The sequence below is a fragment of the Candida metapsilosis genome (genome assembly GCF_017655625.1).
Source record: "Candida metapsilosis strain BP57 chromosome Unknown scaffold2, whole genome shotgun sequence".
Taxonomy (NCBI): Eukaryota; Fungi; Ascomycota; class Pichiomycetes; order Serinales; family Debaryomycetaceae; genus Lodderomyces; species Lodderomyces metapsilosis.
This window is the reverse complement of record NW_027138160.1, coordinates 1,335,684-1,351,024: the sequence shown is the minus strand read 5'-3', so window position 1 is coordinate 1,351,024 and position 15,341 is coordinate 1,335,684. Positions and strand designations below refer to the sequence as shown.

Below are 15,341 nucleotides of genomic sequence, written 5' to 3'. Positions count from 1 at the left end.
TTTACTGTATTTTAAATCTCTCACTGGTTGATTTTATCCCATCAAATATAAATAAATTATCCAAGGGAACATATTGAGCAGTTGTCAATTTCAAAATCTCTTGACTAGCAACACCACCCATGACACTACTTAGATTTGGATAATTGGTTGAATTGTGCATTAGAATCTCTTTGAAAACTTCCAATGTTGACGGATGGATTTTCGGTGGTGTTGATGGTGTCAATGAAGAAGAAGAGGCAGCTGAAGCTGAGTTTGGGTTTAATATCTTGGATCGATAAATCGAGACAAATTCGTAAAAATCATCAATTGTGGGCGGTACTTTATTCACTTCAATGTAGGCGTTAAATGTTAAAATCGCCACGTAGATGGAAATCATATCGGACTCTGGTGAAGAAGCAACGGCGGCGGTATCTGCTGACTCTAGTAAGCCGCTTGGTGACCCAAGATTCGTCAAGATGGAGTCGTTAATTAAATCTTTTGTACCGGTGGTGACAAATAACAATTGGGTATTTTTGCAAAATGTAGCTATTGATTCAGTAGTTATCGTTTCTCGTGCTCTGCCAAGTCGATTTAGTATCTTGTAAACTTGTTCTGTGAAGAGTATTTGGTCTTTCAAGGCCTTGTCTCGGTAAAGATTTGCTAAAGTTGTATAGTTTTTGGTGTCTGATGCCATATCAGGTAGTTTTCCTGGCAAGGGAAGGATATTATTGTTTAGTTTAAGGAAATCTCTCAATGCTGCAATATAAATCCAAAATAGTGGTGTTGAATCATTTAATGGTTTTGAGTCAATTGATTCAACCAAAGTTTTTATACTTTGAGGCAATTCAGTCTTTTGAAAAGCTCGATGACATGACTGTACAGCCTCAATGAAATTAGTTTCCAAAGTGATATCTCTTGACATTGATTCAATAAGATTCTTGAATGATTTTTTTTCGTGATACGTTAATGGTGGCTGACCATCATGACTAAGTTTCCAAAATTGTAAAGCCTTGATGAAAATGACAATATAAGGTACATGAGCATGGTCTTGATCGCTCAATTCATCCAAATGGAACGAGTCGGCATACTGTTGCAACTCTGGCCATGGTTGATCAATCCTTAAATCAAACAATTTCGAAGGGTCATGAGTTTCAATAACTGTTGTTTCATTTGCAATTAGATTTAATGACCCATAGAATCCCACAGTATTAACAATAAGTAATGGAATGTGTTTATCCCAGAGAATATCAATCAAATGTTGCAATTTGGGAGTATAGTTACTAACAATCACACAATGGAATTGATCCCAAAACTTGTATTCAGCATCATACTCCAACACTTGTTCAACTGATTTTTCAATAGCAAATCCTCGTGCATCAGCATTCAATTCATTTAAATTTGTCTTGACACACAGAGCCAATTTCTTACCTAAATCTTTCAACTTGAGAAAGAAATTTGATGATAAATGTTCCTGTGTAACCACTCTGTCATCAATAATGGTGTATTTGCCAATTCCTGGCAAGATTAAATTTTTCAAAACTTCACATCCAGTAGCACTAACATTGATTAGTGCAATATGACTACTTTCCAAATTCAGTTGTCCTGAAGTGGCCCATAATCTCAATTGTCTATCGTATTGTGCTTCCTTATCGACCGTCATTTGTATGTTTGACATATCTTATGAAGACCAACAGAAGATGATTGATTGATAAAGTATGTGAACTTCTTTTTAAATTTAGTAACCTGTTCAAATTATAAAATATATACGATGAAATATGAGTGGTAGGACGACGCGTCCCTATATTTCAATTTAAAAAGAAGGGTAAAAAAGTAGTGCGATGTGAATAAAAGGGTGGGTTTTGCTGTTTGAAGTGGGAATTTTATCTAAAATAATGTAAGATGGATGTGAATGGGGAAATATAATTGGAAAAGTTTTAGACCTGTGAGTTTTTTTGTCTGCTTTAACGTTTCGTTTTTTTGGAAATGGGAAAAAACTGGCGCTTACGCAAAATTAAAAAAAAATAACTAAATTTCTTATTATAGTGTTATATATATTAAGTCAACTTTAAGCAAATGAAAGAAGAAGTTTTGAGGTTATGAGCTGATATGCAATATTCCCATTATGGAAACATTTAAGCCAAATTAGGCAACTGAATGAGTTAAGTCCTATAAAACAATGCAAATGCATAGACTAAAGCACACTACCAAGAACGAATACCCATCAAATGGTACACAAATACTGAATCGTTTCTGTTACTGAAAAAGGGTTCTTTTTGATTGTAAAAACCTTAACTTCTTTACAAACTCATCTGGGCACGTTTAAGTTTTGATAAAACGTGGTATCAAAATTGTTTCAAGTTTGCGTTGGAGGGGTAAACGAAGAAGATGAGCGATGAATGAGTCTTTCTTTAGTATGCCCCCTTGTAAATCGTACAACTTTTTTCTACAACTGCATGTCTTGTTAAATATATTTTCAACAATAGGCGTCAATGAGCTTTTAAACCAGTTACAAAAAGTCATACAACAGTGCACGTGACATATTATTTTTGAAAAAGTCGTGCAATTTTGCTAATAGAAACTTGTACTGTATATAAACAAATTTGAAAGAAAAAAGTAAATTGAAGCACGTGCTCTCGGAGAATAACAGCCGAAGCAGGAATGAAACGTGTCCCCTTATTGGAGAGAGAGAAAAGAAATGTTAATGGTTATATTTTATGATTGCTTTTGAGTACAACAAAAAAAAATAACTACATCATTTATTCATTAATGGTTCTTCTCTTTGTAACTATTATTCGTATTCAGATACTTGTGTGTATATCTCTAGTGCAAATTATGTTTAACTCTCTTTTATATGACTATTGGCTGTTAGTAGGAAGATGATTCAAAATTTCTTTTTTTTTTTTTGCTGCTTACTGCTGCTGCTGCTGCTATTAAAAATTTTTTAATTAATCTCATCATCGTTACAAAAAAATTTTCACTTTTTTTTTTTTAAATTTCCCTTTTCCTCTTCTTTTTCTTTTCTTCTTCTTCTTCTTCTTCTTCTTTAGTATACCCTAACCAGAGGATCATCATCACTAAATGTCTGCTTCTAGTGAATCAAAATACTCCACAGAAGTCCTTTCTGAGTTATTGAGTAACTTACAAGTTGCTGATGATAAGGATGCAGCTGCTAACAACATTGCCACATTTTTGAACTCATCAATTGTTGACCATGATGTTCCAGTTGAATTCTTTACTGATTTGAAGAAGGAAATCAAATCAAAAGACGCTAAAGTTGCCGTTTCTGCTTTGGATGCTTATAAGCACATTGCATCTCCAAACAACTTGACTCCATCAGTTGAACCTTATGTTGTTGATTTGGTTGATGAAGTTGCCACTAGAGCTGGTGACAAGAGCAAGGATGTCCAAACTGCTGCTTCTGCTGCTTTGTTGGCTATTGCTGGTGCCATTACTCCAACTGCCGTCAAGGCTATCTTGCCAAAATTGGTTAACAACTTGCAATCCACCAACAAATGGACTGAAAAAGTTGCCATCTTGGCTGCTGTTTCTCAATTGGTTGACACTGCCAATGCTCAAGTTGCATTGAGAATGCCTGAATTGATCCCAATCTTGTCTGAAACTATGTGGGATACCAAGAAGGATGTCAAGGAAGCTGCCACTGCTACCATGACCAAGTGTACTGAAACCATTGACAACAAGGATATTGAAAAATTCATTCCTAAATTGATTGAATGTATTGCTAAGCCAACTGAAGTTCCAGAAACCGTCCACTTGTTGGGTGCTACAACTTTTGTTTCTGAAGTTACCACTGCCACTTTGTCCATCATGGCTCCATTGTTGTCTAGAGGTTTAGCTGAAAGAGACACTGCTATCAAGCGTAAGGCTGCTGTTATCGTTGATAACATGTGTAAGTTGGTTGACGACCCACAAGTTGTTGCTCCATTCTTGGACAAATTGTTGCCAGCTTTGAAATCCAACTTTGCCAACATGGCTGATCCAGAAGCTAGAGATGTTACCAACAGAGCTCTCAACACCTTGAGAAGAGTTGGTGCCGTTGGTGAAGGTGACAAGTTGCCAGAAATTTCTACTGCTGGTGATATCGAAGTCACATTGGGTGAATTTGACAAATTGGTTGCTGACCAAAAGATTGGTGCAAGATTCAATGTTGCCAAAAACTATATCGCTGCTATTGCTGGTGATTTGGTTGATGAAAGAGAAATTCAACCAGAAGCTTGGGTACAGAACCTTTTGCCATTTGCCACTATTTTCTTGCACGAAAAGGAATCCAAGGAAATCATTGAAGAATATAGAAAGAGAGCTATTGACAACATTCCACAACCACCATCTTTTGAAGATGAAGAAGATGAAGGTGAAGACTTGTGTAACTGTGAGTTCTCTTTGGCTTATGGTGCTAAGATCTTGTTGAACAAGACTCAATTCAGATTAAAGAGAAACAGAAGATATGGTTTGTGTGGTCCAAATGGTGCTGGTAAATCCACCTTGATGAGAGCTATTGCCAATGGTCAAGTTGAAGGTTTCCCAAGTCAAGAAGAATGTAAGACTGTTTACGTTGAGCACGATATTGATGGTACTCACGCTGAAACCACCGTCTCCCAATTCGTTATCGAAGATGGTGAAGTTGGTTTGACTGAACAAGTTGTTGAGGATAAATTGAGAGAATTCGGCTTCTCTGATGAAATGATCAAGATGCCAATTCAATCCTTGTCTGGTGGTTGGAAGATGAAGTTGGCTTTGGCTAGAGCCGTTTTGAAGAATGCCGATATCTTGTTGTTGGATGAACCAACTAACCATTTGGATACTGTTAACGTTGCTTGGTTGGTTAACTACTTGCAAACATGTGGTATTACTTCCATCATTGTTTCTCACGATTCCGGATTCTTGGACAAGATTTGTCAATACATTATCCATTACGAAGGTTTCAAGTTGAGAAAATACAAGGGTAACTTGTCTGAATTTGTCAAGAAATGTCCATCAGCTCAATCATACTATGAATTGGGAGCTTCTGATTTGGAATTCAAATTCCCAGAACCAGGTTTCTTGGAAGGTGTCAAGACCAAGCAAAAGGCTATTGTCAAGGTTTCCAACATGACTTTCCAATACCCAGGTACTTCTAAACCACAAATTAGAGATATCAATTTCCAATGTTCGTTGTCATCAAGAATCGCCGTCATTGGTCCAAATGGTGCTGGTAAATCAACTTTGATCAATGTTTTGACTGGTGAATTGTTGCCAACTGAAGGTGAAGTTTACGTACATGAAAACTGTCGTATTGCATACATTAAACAACATGCTTTTGCTCATATTGATAACCATTTGGACAAGACTCCATCTGAATATATTCAATGGAGATTCCAAACTGGTGAAGATAGAGAAACTATGGACAGAGCTTCAAGACAAATTAATGAAGAAGATGAACAAAATATGAACAAGATTTTCAAGGTTGAAGGTACTCAAAGAAGAGTTGTTGGTATCCACGCTAGAAGAAAGTTTAAGAACTCTTATGAGTATGAAGTTTCATGGTCATTGGGTGAAAACGTTGGTATGAAGAATGAAAGATGGGTTCCAATGATGTCTGTTGACAACACTTGGTTGCCAAGAGGTGAATTGATGGAAACTCACGCCAAATTGGTTGCTGAAGTTGATATGAAGGAAGCTTTGGCCTCTGGTCAATTTAGACCATTGACTAGAAAGGAAATCGAAGAGCACTGTGCCATGTTGGGATTGGATGCTGAATTGGTTACCCACTCTAGAATCAGAGGTTTGTCTGGTGGTCAAAAGGTTAAGTTGGTTTTGGCTGCTTGTACTTGGCAAAGACCTCACTTGATTGTTTTGGATGAACCAACCAACTATTTGGACAGAGACTCTTTGGGAGCTTTGTCCAAGGCTTTGAAGGCTTTCGAAGGTGGTATTGTTATCATTACCCACTCTGCTGAATTCACCAAGGATTTGACTGAAGAAGTCTGGGCCGTTTTGGATGGTAGAATGACTCCATCTGGTCACAACTGGGTCCAAGGTCAAGGTTCTGGTCCAAGAATTGAAAAGAAGGAAGATGAAGAAGACAAATTCGATGCTATGGGTAACAAGATTGCTGCTGCTAAGAAGAAGACTAAGTTGAGTTCTGCTGAATTGCGTAAGAAGAAGAAGGAAAGAATGAAGAAGAAGAAGGAATTGGGTGACGCTTATGTCTCTGAAGATGATGAAGATTTTTAAAATCATTTAAAGAGTCAAAAGGCATGAGACTTAGTACATAGCTTTGCTAGATATTTAATTGTTGTTTCTGGAACAGTTTAGTAAAAGAAAGAATTTGATAGATTTGAAATTGGATTCAAATGTAGGGCTCTTTATGCGTAGGCAGAGGAAGTGTGGACGATTCATCACCTGATAACACTTTTTGATGGACACTTCTCACTCAGTCAAGAAAATTTCGTTTTTGGTTTTGGTTGCAAGAATTGATCACTATCCACCTAAGATGTACAGTATGTGTATCATGGACTAGGCATTGCTAATAAATGAAGAGTATAATTGAATGATTGATGGATTGTGGCGTGGGTCGATGACGAAGTTTTTTGCTGCTGTTTGTGGCTACAAAGAATTTCTTATCTATATGATGAAGGAAATACATCAAAGTCTAAATGAAGATAGGAAGTATAGCCAGCCTCAATCTATTCACAACTACATACGCTTATTTGTCGTTATCAAGCCGCTATTACTTCAACTCAACCAACAATTCAGGAGTCAGAGATAGTCAAATCACCACTTCGCAATCAATTTGGAATTTATCGTATGCTCCTTATGATGTTGCTTGTCCCGAGTTTGATCTAGTTCGTGAAGCCAACGATGTAAGTTACAAATGCGGGTTGATAGAGCTTTTGCTGCTTTTGGTTTTGAAACTGTACTGACTTATAATTGCTAGACGATATGCCCACAAGAGGAGGAGTATATACGATTTCGAAACATCAAAACTGAAGCACAATTGAAATCACTCTTATACAAGAATGAAATACCAAATTTCGACATCGAATCATTCTGGGCTACTAAATCATCACCAACGATAATTGCTATTGCCATATCAGGAGGTGGGTATCGGTCAATGTTATCAGGAGGTGGAATATTAACTGCATTGGATGGCCGAGAAGTTGACAATTTGACCCATGTTAGTGGGGTCTTACAGGCGACATCGTACATTTCAGGAATTAGTGGTGGTGCTTGGTTAGTTATGTCACAATTTGTCAATGATTGGCCTCGAATTAGTGATGTAGTACGAGGTGGAACAAATGGATGGGATTTGAAGCTGAGTTTACTCGAAGGTATGCCTGATGTGAATGACAAAGTACGAGGAAGAAGCAAAGAGAAAGAGGCTAGTGAGACCAAGACCAAGCTGGGGCTAAACTTGATGCAATTGTTTGGTAAACCTAAAATGAAGACGTCAAAAAATTGGGCAACATCATTGTTTGAGAAAGACAGAAACTCTACCTCGTCTGCTTCATTGAATGAAAAGAGTGTATTGGAATATTTGAAATTTTATAAAGAATTGTTGGTTGAAGTTCGAGATAAGGGGAAAGCTGGGTTTACAGTAGGATTAACTGATTATTGGGGTCGAGCATTGGCTCATAAATTGTTTACTACAACCGCAAGAACACCAGGTGTGACAATGACCGCAGTAGTGAAGAACTCAGCTGTGTTTAATAATTATGATGAACCGTTCCCCATTATTGGTGCTATCGCCAAGGATCCTTTGGATAATGATACATTCAGTAATGATCCATTACAAAAGATGTCAAGTTTGAATAGTTCGATATTTGAAATTACTCCATTTGAATTTGGGTCTTGGGATAGCTCAATTGATGCGTTTGTGAATATTCAGTATTTGGGACTGCAATTGGAAAATGGAAAGCCATCAACAGCAAAAGGAAATAGAACTGGTTTATGTAAATCGGGGTTTGATAATGTTGGGTTCTTGACTGGTACTTCTTCTTCATTGTTTAATCATATTTTCAAATTTATGTTTAATTACTTTGCTGAAAATCAACTGGATTTGATGACTTCGATTGAAAGTATATTGAAATTTTTTGGATTTAGCAAAACCAATGAATATGGAGCTTTAAGTACATCAGAGCAATCTCATTCTCAATCGCATCCAGACCATGCAGTATATTCACCCAATCCATTTTGGAAATTTGGTGAAAGGCAACGGTTCTTTACTAGTAAAGAGTTGTTTCTTGTTGATGGTGGTGATGATGGACAAAACTTGCCATTCCAACCATTGATTAGAAAAGGTCGTAAAGTTGATTTGATTTTGGCTTATGATATGAGTGGAGAAGATTTGAATTACCCAAACGGATCAGTGTTGCAGCAAACTAGTTTACGATTTGGAAATGTTGTTGAAACGCTGGCACCGTTTTTCAAAGTACCAAAGGGTGCACTTTCAGGGGGAGAAGAAGTGGTGGATGGGTCACAGAGTCCCATAATTAAATCTATTTTCCCGAAGGTTCCAACTACTGATCAGTTGATTGAGGATGGGTTGAATCTTAGACCCATTTTCCTTGGATGTGATGTAATTGAGGATTTTGAAACGGTGATTTTGAGCTCGGGAAACAACACCAACAGAAGTAATAGCGATACAGTTATTTATAATGATCATCTACCACCCATAATCATGTATCAAGCAAATTCAAACTACACTCATCAACTGAATTTTTCTACATTTAAATTAAGTTACAATGAAACTGAAATTGAAGCGATACTTGATAATGGATTCCAAATGGCATCATTTTACAATTCATCAATGTATGCTGTCTGTTTAAATTGTTTAATGTTGAAGCGGGAGTTTGACAGGATTCGATTTGGCTTAGTGGCGGGCACGCGTAATGATGGTGTTGTGGAAGTGCCTAAATTTTGTCAAATTTGTTACAAGATATATTGCTGGAGGGGGTAAGGCTACACTTGTATATGAACTAGTGTATGTAGGTATATGTATAGGAAGAGTAAATCTGTTTAGTAGTTGTTCTTATTCTTATGCAAAGATATAAAGGGTTCAGTAGTTAATGACACAAAAGAAAGACATAAGTTACGCGACAGAAGCAAAAGAGAAATTTTCTCTCTTTGTTGTTCTTGTTGTTGTTGTTCATTTATGAAAATCTCCTTTCTATATCATCAGCATATCAAATTAGACAGAAAGAGAGACAATAGATCCGATACGGCCGAAACTAGTATCATACATTGAAGCTTTGATTTTGGATATATTTACACAGTACCCACCTTAAATCAAACAGAGAGTAATACTCCTTTCATAATCCAATCAAAGGCGGTTCTACACTTCCGACACATCCCCACATCAGAAACCAGTACACTTTTTTTTACACAACAAAAGTACCTAACAACTAAGCAAAATGGCGGGAGTAAGACAATTACGTATCCTTGGATTGACGGCACTAGTCATAATCTTGATTGTGATTCTACACCAAACTGGTCGTAATGCTGCATCAATGGTGTTTGCTCAAGCATCGGATCAAATTGCAAATAAGCATCGGGCCAAGTCGAACCATGGTGCACCAAATGGAGCTAGTGGAGTAGGAATAGGAGTACCGGCAGGAGGGTCTAAAGGTTCCGGAGCAAATGGAGCTAATCCTGTTGTTGTTTCTAATAATCTTGTTGATCTGCATAATGATGAAAAGACTGATGATGCGATTAATGAGGAGATATCTAAGGGGAAGAGTGAAGAAGGGATGAAGAAGAAGCCATCAAGTGCGGAAGATGGACTGAATAAGAATATAGATGGTGCAGCAGCAGGAGCTGCAGCCGGAGGAGGAGTGGTGAATGGTGATGGAAGTTCTGGCAATGCAGGATCAGCGGATGTCACTACTAATGAACAAGGAGAATACGACCCACAAGCTGAATTAATCAAAATTAGAGCACTTTCACCAATGACAATCTTCTCAAAGAGTTATTGTCCATTTTCGAAGAAACTCAAGAGTTTATTATTGGATAAATATGAAATTACCCCGACTCCCAATGTAGTTGAATTGGATTTACATCAACATGGTGATGAATTGCAAAATTATCTTTATGAGAAGAGTGGTAGACGTACTGTGCCTAATGTACTTGTTGGTTCTTCTTTTGAGAGTAGGGGTGGATCTGATGAGTTTTTGGTGTATCATCTGAAGAATCAAGTTATTAAGTTGTTGACTGACTGGGGTCAAGGTAGGTTACAGGTTATTAAGAAGGATACTCCATCTAATGCGTAGAAAAGAGGATAAGATGTGTATATGATATAATAATAATATAATACATGAATAACCAACATTTGACGAAGTTCTACTCTATACTAAATTACCACTTTCTTTTTACAAAACTAATGTAACATTAAAATGATATACATAATTTATATATATATAATCCACAACTTACTACTTCACTCATAATCTCTTTCCCTCTTATATTTAAAATTTGGTAAAAGATTTTGATTTAGCAACAGAAGCAGTAACTTTCAAAACATTAAATCTAACAGTTTTAGAAATTGGTCTACATTGACCAACGGTAACAACATCACCTTCAGAGACTCTGAAAGCTGGAGAGACATGAGCAGCAACATTCTTGTGTCTCTTTTCATATCTGTTATATTTTGGAACATAATGCAAGTAATCTCTTCTAATGATAATGGTTCTGTGCATCTTGGTGGAAACAACAGTTCCGGACAAAATCTTACCTCTAATGGAGACAGTTCCGACAAATGGACATTTCTTGTCAATGTATGAACCTTTAATGGCAGCTGATGGGGTCTTGAAACCTAATCCAACGTCTTTATACCATCTCTTGGCTTTTCTGTTGGCCTTGGCCTTTGGGTTGGTGAAAATGTGTTGTTGCTAAAAGAATAGGAGTTAGTATATAGATTCTCAGGTATGCGACAAGTTTTCCAAGATGGTCGAAGACAAGGGGAGAATGGGGGTTAAAGAAGAGGTTCCGATAAATTTATCTCATAGTTTGGTTACTCATTCACGAGCCGTAGTTTCAATAGTGAGCACTTAGCTACTTATTGTGGTGATATATCGCGTGGTTTCTCATCGCTGAACGCTTGTTTGTTGATGAAAATGGGATCCTACTCCTCTTGCTCTTCTTCCCTCGATGTCTTTCTTCTCCCATGTAGTTCTTGGTTTAACTTGTACTACTATGTGTTAAATGTACGAACCTTTTGGAAAGCTCTTTCAGATTGAACGGTCAATTCAGTTGCCATGGTTGCTGATAGATGATGCTAAAACTTCTGTTGTGAAAAATTTCAAAAAGTAAAAGAAAATTTTTTGTTAGTGAAAGACTCTCTCTCTCTCTCTCTCGCACACTATACTGAGTACTGTACAATAGATAGTCTTTACTCTCTCTTTTCTCTATATTTTTGTTTTTGTTCGTTTGGTCGTGTATTTGTGCGCTAAAAGTTTTTTTTACGAATGGTAGCATCAACAAATCAACTGGTAGCAAAAAGAAGAGTTGTTTAGGGTTAAAGCCCTCATCAAAATATAGACTGCATATTAACTGTGGTTGGTAATTACATTTCCTATTTGGGTAATGATGCGGCATTGACATCGGAAATAATAAACAACATCAGCCAGCATATCTATAATATACAATTCAAAACATTCTAATCACGAGATGTTGACTTATCAGACAGCGATACTTGGCTATACCATTATCATAATCTCTACCAGTATGCTTGTAATCTACGGTATATCAAAGGCATTTTCTTGTACGATGATACATTCATGCAGCTAATTTGAATTTAACCAAATTAGGAAAGCTTTGGGGTGCCAGTAAAAATTGGACGATTCTTGGACGCGGAGTATAAGTACTTTCTACGGAACACTTTGCTCTTGTATTATACATGGAACTAATGATGACGAGCTATACGTAAGACTGTTAACTACTTCTTATTCTTTACTCTTTCATGTGTATTTGCTATACGTAAACTTGTTTGATATATGTAACATTGTAGATTTGGATGGTGGAATGCCGCATGTAACACCAAAAAAAATGTTGACACAAGTAAATATATATAACATACAAGTTTACACAATTCAATTCAACATCATCAATTGTACATAATCATCTACTACTACTCACTCTACTCATGAATACATCTACCAAGAGTATATCTCCAGCTGCGACTAGTACAACAGCCACCACCACCACCACCACCACTTCATCAAAATACAATTTCCTACCGAAGTTTAATCAGCAACCAAACAACCAGCAATATAATACAACTCAACAAAACCAACAACAGTCACAGCAACAGAACCAACAATCACATCACCATCATCAGCATCAACAGAACAGAGTCTTTTCAAATGACGTAATTGATTCATTGGCAAATAGTCTCTCTTTTAACAGAACTGTTAGCTCATCTTCATCAATATTGAGTACTCCTAGCAACAATATTAGAAAGTACCAGCGACAACAACAACAACAACAACAGCAGCAACAGCAGCAGCACTACCACACCCTCGATCCTAATCAACTGCACCATAAGCGAGATATTCACCCACAAGATGACAGCAAACTGAAGGGTATTGAAAAGAGTGGTCGAATATCAAGAAATGGACAATTGATAAAAAACAAGCTTTTAAACCTACATCAGTCCCATAAACTGTTACAGACAAGTACAAATTCAACCGTACAACAGCAATCACAACAGCAGTTACAACGTCTTCAGAAAGTTCCATCACAATTGCCATCACCCAAGCAGCAGCAACAGCAGCAATCTCCTTACAAAGTTAATCACAATGCTGCATACTATACACGGAAAATAATATTTGACAATGAAACTTCAGATAGTGAGTCTGACGAAGAAGAAGAAGAAGAAGAAGAAGGCGAAGATAGGCTTCCAATACGATCAATTCCTGGTTATACAAAAGGTGAATTGCAATTATTGTTGAAGCAACCAACACAATTGAATGAAGAAGAAGAGAAGAAGCTATTACTTGAATACAAGAGGAAACTAATGTCTAAACAAGAAAGATATTTCATGAAGTCACATTCACTAGCTATTCGTCGTCAGGTACAAGTATCACAAAAGAAGGATGTGTTGGAAAAGATATTTGGTGATAACAATATCCTCATAAGTGATTATATGACTAATAATTCTGACCATTCTTCTATTGACCATTCTTTTAATATCCATAAAGTTTTAAATGAAGATAATGAGGAGATTGCCAATATGTTGGAAGAAGATACTTGGTTTCAAGCTTCAATGGAAGAATTTAGAACCTTGATGAAGAGAAAGAAACAAGCATATGTGTTGGTGGATGGCGATGGAAGTGGAGCTGGCTATAATGGTGAACAACAGAGCTATGGTATTGCAGTATCAGACATGATTAATAAGTTTGAATATGAAGAGGGTATTGATGGCATGATGATTGATCATAATCAAGAGTTGTATCAATTGGGCATGTCTCATTTAAAAGCTGTGTGCAAGAAGTACAGAGAGGAGAACGAGCCACAGCTATAGTAGTAATGAGTACATAGGAACTACATATATATATAAATGTATGTTGCTTTTTGCACCCACAATGATGGACTCGATTGCTCTCGCAGGTCTAAATTTTTCTCTCACAAACAAAAAAAATCAATTTGTAAGCCAAATTTGTCCACACTTTCATCAAACAGGTTTCTCTTCTCAAGATTATGTTAAATAAGCATATTCTTACATCGACAACTCAAAGATTAACTCAATTGAATAGACACTTATCAACAACAATTACCAAAATGGCTCCAACTGCTACAACCCCATTGAAAAACTTTGACTACTTGGTCATTGGAGGAGGCTCAGGAGGAGTTGCCAGTGCACGTAGAGCTGCCAAATACGGCGCCAAAGTCTTGCTTATCGAAGCCAAATTGAATAAATTAGGAGGTACTTGTGTCAATGTCGGTTGTGTTCCCAAGAAGGTCATGTGGTATGCTGCTGATTTAGCTCATAAAAAGCATGATTTGTATCCTTACAAATTGAGCAATGAGCCACAACTGACAAAGTTTGGTGATTTTGATTGGGCTGGGTTTAAGCAGAAACGTGACGCTTATGTGCATCGGTTGAATGGGATCTACGAGAATAATTTGAAGAGGGAGAAGGTTGATTATGCGTTTGGATTCGCTCAGTTTATTAATGAACTGGGTGATGTTGAAGTCACATTGAGTGGCGATCAAGAGTTGCCCTTTTTAGAGAAGAAGGAGTACAAGAAGGGTGAAAAGCTTGTGTTCTCAGGTGACAAGATCCTTCTTGCTACTGGAGGTGCACCTATCGTTCCACCAAAAATCGAAGGATCGGAATTGGGTATTACTTCGGATGGATTCTTTGAATTGGAGTATCAACCAAAGAGAGTAGCCGTTGTAGGTGCAGGATACATTGGAGTTGAATTATCTGGTGTGTTTAATGCATTGGGAACGCATGTTGATTTTGTTATTCGTGGTGATACCGTCTTGCGTTCATTTGATGATATTATTCAAAATACAATTACTGACTATTATGTTGATAAATTGGGTATCAATATCATTAAACAATCAGGAGGGGTTGTGAAAGTTGAAGAGAAAGGAGATGGCTCTTCAGCTAAGAAGGTGACTTTAGGTAATGGGTCAGTTATTGAAGTTGACGAATTGGTATGGACAGTTGGTAGGAAATCATTAGCTGGGTACGGCTTGGATAAAGTTGGCGTCAAACTTGATTCAAAGTTGAAAGTTATTGTCGACAAGTATCAAGTTACAACCAACCCCAAGATTTTCTCCTTGGGTGATTTGATCAACGAAGCGGAATTAACACCAGTGGCAATTGCCGCAGGACGTAGGTTATCCAATCGATTATTTGGTGGAGAACAATTCAAAGACGATCATTTAGATTACACCAATATTCCCTCGGCAATTTTCTCCCATCCTGAGGCTGGATCAATTGGACTTTCATCCAAGGATGCCATTGCCAAATATGGTGAATCAAACGTTAAGATCTACAATTCGAAATTCACCGCCATGTATTATGCAATGATGGATAGTGATCATGATAAAGCCCCTACTGCGTACCGTATAGTTTGTGCTGGTCCTGAGGAAAAAGTTGTTGGATTGCATATTGTTGGTGATAATAGTGGGGAGATTTTACAAGGGTTTGGTGTTGCGATTAAGATGGGTGCGACAAAGAAGGATTTTGATAATTGTGTTGCTATTCATCCTACTTCGGCTGAAGAGTTGGTTACTATGACTTAGTTTGGATCTCTCTACTTTGGATCTTTTTTATAGACTTTATAAAATGGTGAATTATACATTTATATATAAATGCTATGAGATAGTGGCGAAAACTGTAAATCCATCCCTTT

The 15,341-nt window shown here is 37.2% G+C and overlaps 6 protein-coding genes across 6 annotated transcripts; 4 read left to right on the top strand and 2 right to left on the bottom strand. All coding sequences in view use genetic code 12, as the record gives it.

Annotated features, from left to right (window-relative positions):
* Position 1: 1 nt before the first annotated feature.
* Positions 2-1,639, bottom strand: I9W82_002066 (uncharacterized protein; the record flags this gene model as incomplete). Its single annotated transcript, XM_067690881.1, has 1 exon — positions 2-1,639. One exon carries the CDS (start codon positions 1,637-1,639, stop codon positions 2-4), a length of 1,638 nt encoding a protein of 545 aa, XP_067549302.1.
* A 1,418-nt stretch (positions 1,640-3,057) lies between these two features.
* CEF3 (translation elongation factor EF-3) lies at positions 3,058-6,210 on the top strand (the record flags this gene model as incomplete). Its single annotated transcript, XM_067690880.1, has 1 exon — positions 3,058-6,210. The coding sequence occupies one exon, from the start codon at positions 3,058-3,060 to the stop codon at positions 6,208-6,210; it is 3,153 nt and encodes a 1,050-aa protein (XP_067549301.1).
* Positions 6,211-6,632: 422 nt separating this feature from the next.
* SPO1 (putative carboxylic ester hydrolase) lies at positions 6,633-10,244 on the top strand (the record flags this gene model as incomplete). Its single annotated transcript, XM_067690879.1, has 3 exons — positions 6,633-6,839; positions 6,914-8,931; positions 9,404-10,244. 3 exons carry the CDS (start codon positions 6,633-6,635, stop codon positions 10,242-10,244), a joined length of 3,066 nt encoding a protein of 1,021 aa, XP_067549300.1.
* Positions 10,245-10,439: 195 nt separating this feature from the next.
* I9W82_002063 (40S ribosomal protein uS17) lies at positions 10,440-11,230 on the bottom strand (the record flags this gene model as incomplete). Its single annotated transcript, XM_067690878.1, has 2 exons — positions 10,440-10,862; positions 11,186-11,230. 2 exons carry the CDS (start codon positions 11,228-11,230, stop codon positions 10,440-10,442), a joined length of 468 nt encoding a protein of 155 aa, XP_067549299.1.
* Positions 11,231-12,115: 885 nt separating this feature from the next.
* Positions 12,116-13,495, top strand: I9W82_002062 (uncharacterized protein; the record flags this gene model as incomplete). Its single annotated transcript, XM_067690877.1, has 1 exon — positions 12,116-13,495. One exon carries the CDS (start codon positions 12,116-12,118, stop codon positions 13,493-13,495), a length of 1,380 nt encoding a protein of 459 aa, XP_067549298.1.
* A 176-nt stretch (positions 13,496-13,671) lies between these two features.
* GLR1 (glutathione-disulfide reductase) lies at positions 13,672-15,231 on the top strand (the record flags this gene model as incomplete). Its single annotated transcript, XM_067690876.1, has 1 exon — positions 13,672-15,231. The coding sequence occupies one exon, from the start codon at positions 13,672-13,674 to the stop codon at positions 15,229-15,231; it is 1,560 nt and encodes a 519-aa protein (XP_067549297.1).
* Positions 15,232-15,341: the final 110 nt, after the last annotated feature.